The sequence below is a fragment of the Chrysochloris asiatica genome, unplaced genomic scaffold, assembly GCF_000296735.1.
Source record: "Chrysochloris asiatica unplaced genomic scaffold, ChrAsi1.0 scaffold00485, whole genome shotgun sequence".
Lineage (NCBI taxonomy): Eukaryota > Metazoa > Chordata > Mammalia > Afrosoricida > Chrysochloridae > Chrysochloris > Chrysochloris asiatica.
In genome coordinates, this window is record NW_006409003.1 from 36610 (window position 1) to 41192 (window position 4583).

Here is a 4583-nt window from a genome sequence, read left to right on the forward strand (position 1 = left end):
TTTGACCCATGTGGTTAGATGGCCCTCGAAATTGATTCCATCGACGGAAATTACCTCTAAGGGGCCACCGCTTTAATAAACACTTCTCTACAAAGGCCGTGCATTCCACCAGGTGCATAAGCATCAGCGTGGGCTAGGATCTTTCTTCCTTGCAGATGAACTGAGGCTCTCAGAGGCACCGGGATATACAAGTCATGTAGCAATGGATCAGACCTAGCTTATGCAGACTTCCGATCCAGTGCTCTCGGCCTTTGCAGGCGCCCTCCCATATCACCTCCTAGGGCCATCTCAATCAGAAAGCTGAGGTTTAACAGCCCAGGCAGAAGTTGATGAGGCATTGTGGTGTGATAAATTGGGCTCAGAGGGTTGATGGCTCATTGTGGTGTGATAAATTGGGCACATCCTGAAGGCTGTGCCACACTGGGGACCTCATTCAGGTAAAGGCAGGCTGGGAAGGTTGCCCTGGTGTTGCTGATGTCGTAGCGAAAAGCTGCATCTGAGGTATATTGTATGGGGCCATGGATATCAAAATGATGGGCTGGTAGTGGGAATTAGGGGGGACACCTACTGGTGCCAGTGCCCAGGTGCTGAATGGTGTAGGTGCCACCTGTCTCTTGGTGGGAGGGCTGCAAGCTAGAGATGAGGTGGTACATGTAAAACATGGACGGGGTGAGAGAGGGTATCTCTGAACTGTGGAAACAGCTTGTGCTGGGAACCGAAGGCTACAAGAGATTTTCACAGACAGCTGGAGAGGACAAGGGTAGCTCATGTGTCCAGGACTGCCTGGCACGTGACCTGCCTCTATGTACCTCAGTGCCCTGATCTGTCTTCCACAACTGTCTGAGATTTGAACAGTGCAGCATACAGTAGACACAATCAACATTCGTTGTCGTTGTCCTTATCCCAGGGGCCACATCCCATTCCTCCCCCAGGGGTGGACACTGACCTCAGGCATCCCCTCCTGTCCTCCCAATGAGGCCCGCTGCGCTGCGGTTCCCAGACCCCATGCCCCTGGAAGACGGAGGGCCCGTCACGGTGAAGCTCGAGGACTCTGAGGAGGAGAGCGAGGCTGCTCGCCTGCGCTTCCGGCATTTCTGCTACCATGAGGCAGCTGGGCCCCATGAAGCCCTGGCCCAACTGCGTGAGCTCTGCCGCCAGTGGCTACAGCCTGAGGCGCGCTCCAAGGAGCAAATGCTGGAGTTACTGGTGCTGGAGCAGTTCCTGGGTGCACTGCCCGCCGAGATCCAGGCCTGCGTGCGAGGGCAGCAGCCCAGAAACCCCGAGGAGGCTGTGGCCCTTGTTGAGAGGCTGCGTCGGGAGCAGGGTGGCCCACGGAGATGGGTGAGTCTTTAGCCATAGGTGGAGGGTTCCGGCACCATACTAGGATAGATACTTGCCTCCAGGTGCTAACGTGATCAGTAGCAGGGGAGACCCCAGCAGAGTCTGAAGGCTCAGACCTAGGTAACCTGGAGTCGTGCATGTTGGAAGAGCTGGGATGTGAGGCTAGGACATCACAAGCTGCCATTGGTGGCTCACAGGGGGAATACTTTACCCTCTTCCCTGGCTCCCGGCTCAGGCCCCATGGAAGGCGGGTTCATGGACGACCCTAACAGTAGGCATTTTCCAGGCATAGTCCTAGGTATCCTGTGGTGGGGTGAGCAGGCGTCATCTCCCTGCCTGGAGTCCTGATGGCCAGCAACTCCCCAGGTTACAGTCCAGGTATGGGGCCAGGAGGTGTTATCAGAGAAGACAGAGCCCTCCAGGTTCCAGCCCCAGACACCAGAGCCTGGGCCAGTGACACACCAGGGGGCCATGCACGAGTTGCCTCTGCGCCTTCAGGTGAAAGAGGAGCCAGAGGTCACAGAGGACCCAGGTGAGGACAGGCAGGGTGGGCTGGGTCTAAGTCCAGACTTGGGTGGTTGGGAGAAGTGGGGTGGGCCTAGTCCCAGTAGTCCAGTCAGCTAGACCCCTGTCAGACTAATGAATCCCACTTACTGTTGGCCCCCACAGCGCAGCCCAGCAGGTGTCCACTGCAAGCATGATACAACATGTCAGGTTCTCCCATAGTGAGCTACTGGGGTTTCCTGTGGGTGTTAGGCACATGGAGCTCACTCTTCAAAAATCCACTTCTTGCGGGACAAAAGTCAGCAGCTGGGAAGCGGGCAGTACAGGCTGTAGTGCGGATCCGGCCAGTGTTGAAGAGGGTCTGTCTCTTCCTTCCTCACTTACCCTGCTCACCTCCTGGGCTAGGGACAAGAGCCTTCTCTCTCCAGTATTCCAGCAATGAATCCTTAGATTGTTCGCTTCACCCTACTCCCAGTGGCCTCCCTGCCAAGATTGCCGGAGCACTCACCCGAGTCTACCTAAGTCCACCTGTCCCACCACAGCTCCACCCACCAGCCTTCAGGAAGCGTCCCCACCCCCAGCCTGTCCATGTGCCAAGCCCACACCCCAGCTCTTGCTCGTCCTAGATCCCTCACCATCTTATCCCTTCTTTGCCCTCTCCCCCTGGGTGGGACATCTATGCTCCCTCACTTCCAGCAAACACTGAGGAGGTGAGGAGGGCAGAAAGTCAGGGACACCCTTGGGCCTAGCTGACCCTGCCCTTCTTCCTCAGCTCCCCTGGAGTCTGAGGCTCATGCTACTGCCCAGAAGACCCTACCCACCCTCCTGCCTGCAGATGGCCAGGTGAGCTCCCAATGCCAGCCATGCCCTTCTTCCCTGCCCAGTGGGGGAAGGGGGGCATCCATTTAGCCTCTCCCTAGGCCCAGCACAGCAAACATAAGCTGTAACCACTGTGGTTTCAGAGCTCTGGGACAGTGCTGGAGCACACCTCTTCCCACAGTACGGCTGCGCCTGAGGGACCCTTATGGAGGGAACACCCAGAGGCTCTGTGGCAGGAAGAAGCTGAGGACAGTTTCTCTCCAGGTAAGATGGAGCACTGTGGCACCGTGGGGGTGGGGCCACAGAGCACCCTGAGCCTTCCTCATGGACACTACCAGGTATATTCCTGACCCTAATCAGGTATCCCCCCCATTCCCAGACCATCCCCTGCAGTGTCCAATCCAATCCAGCTCTTCTGTTCTCAAAACCTAACCCCACCACTGACCCCACAGCCCCTCCCACCACTACTTCATCTTCAGTAAAACCTTCCAGGAGCCAAGAATGCTCCCCACATCCATTTCCTCTCCCTACCCTAGAAAGCATGTAGAGCCCCCATACTCTGAGTGTACATCCTGCTGACTGGAGAGTGAGGTGGGCTAGAACTGGGCAAGGACAGAGCAGATCAAAAACAAGGCAGGTAGTCGTCTGTTGCTTCCTGGATCTTAGGACTCTTCCTACTTGGCTTACTCATTTTGGTTTACCTACAAAGTGGAAATAAGATTCTGAGACACGTATCTGAAACATGCATCTGACATACATCTAATCCTCACACTAGATGTATAGTTTGGCTGGAAGAAGAATAATTTTTGTCAACTTAATTCCAAACAACTTTGTTGGTGGCTTCTTTCTATCTGAAATTCATGTGTGTCACTTCTGAGAAGTTGCCTTGAATTGTTTTTCTTTGATCTCTTTCTCTATGTCACTCTATTTTCTCTCTCTTTTTTAAAATATTTTATTGTGAATTATGTGATAATTTACATGGGAGAACATTAGTTTTACATTCATCCTAGTGTATATCATTTCATTGCCATGGTTACAATCCCCTCCATGCATTATCAACCAACCAAAGGGTAATACACCCTGCAAGCCTGACCCCCATCCGTCAGCACACAGCCCCTCTCCCTCTCTGGGTCTAAAGTCCCTAACTGCTCCATCTCTCCACATCATCGTCTCTGCCTCTATCTCTGGCGTCACTGCTTTTCTGGGTAGGGTCCTGCTCTCCGCTCTTCTCCCGTGATGGTCACAGGACCTCCGCTCCTGGACTGCAAAATCAGTCACTCCCCCCCTTGCTACAAAAAGTCTTACCTTTACATTTGCAACCCTCACAGTCAGTCCTGATAATAATTATTCACTATTGTATCAAAAGAGACCTATCTGCATCTCCTTTCATCAGCCCTGCCCAGACAGATTGGATCCTACTCAGTGGAGATTCTACCTTCCTTCACGCCCTCTGAATCTAGGTTCCCTCTTGAAAGCTTGTAAGCCAGTCATTTCTTGCCTTTGTAGCCCACTCCCCACCCCCCATTTTGGTAGTGTCTAAATTGCTCATCCCTGTCTACTCTGTGTATTGAGGGGGTGGGAATGATCCTCCCTGTAAGGATTTGTTCCCTCTTTTGTGCTACTGCATCCATAGGTGTAGGTCCAGTTCATCAAATTGTATCAGATTACTCTTTTTTTCTTCTCATTGAGCTCTGATCATCCAGTCATTGAAGTCAGGTCAAGTGGGTATTATTTGCAAGTGTGGGTGTTCTTATGCATATGCCCTCTCTTCTTATCAGCTGGACGCTTCACTCTCCACTCTAGTCCTCTGTGGCTCTGTCACTGACTATGGGCCCAAGAGTCCCCAGGTCTTGCCACACTGCTGGCCAACCAGGTCTCCACCTAGGTTCACAGGAGTCTATTGAACGTTGTAGGGCTTA

The 4583-nt window shown here is 53.3% G+C and overlaps 1 protein-coding gene across 1 annotated transcript in view; it reads left to right on the forward strand.

The window, feature by feature from the left end:
* The first annotated feature begins 972 nt into the window (after window positions 1-972).
* MZF1 (myeloid zinc finger 1) overlaps window positions 973-4583 on the forward strand; it is a 13990-nt gene continuing 10379 nt past the window's right edge. The window contains exons 1-4 of the mRNA XM_006877325.1: window positions 973-1341; window positions 1708-1873; window positions 2618-2688; window positions 2808-2928. Coding sequence (XP_006877387.1) covers window positions 973-1341; window positions 1708-1873; window positions 2618-2688; window positions 2808-2928 — 727 coding nt within the window. The remainder of the gene's footprint in view (window positions 1342-1707; window positions 1874-2617; window positions 2689-2807; window positions 2929-4583) is intronic.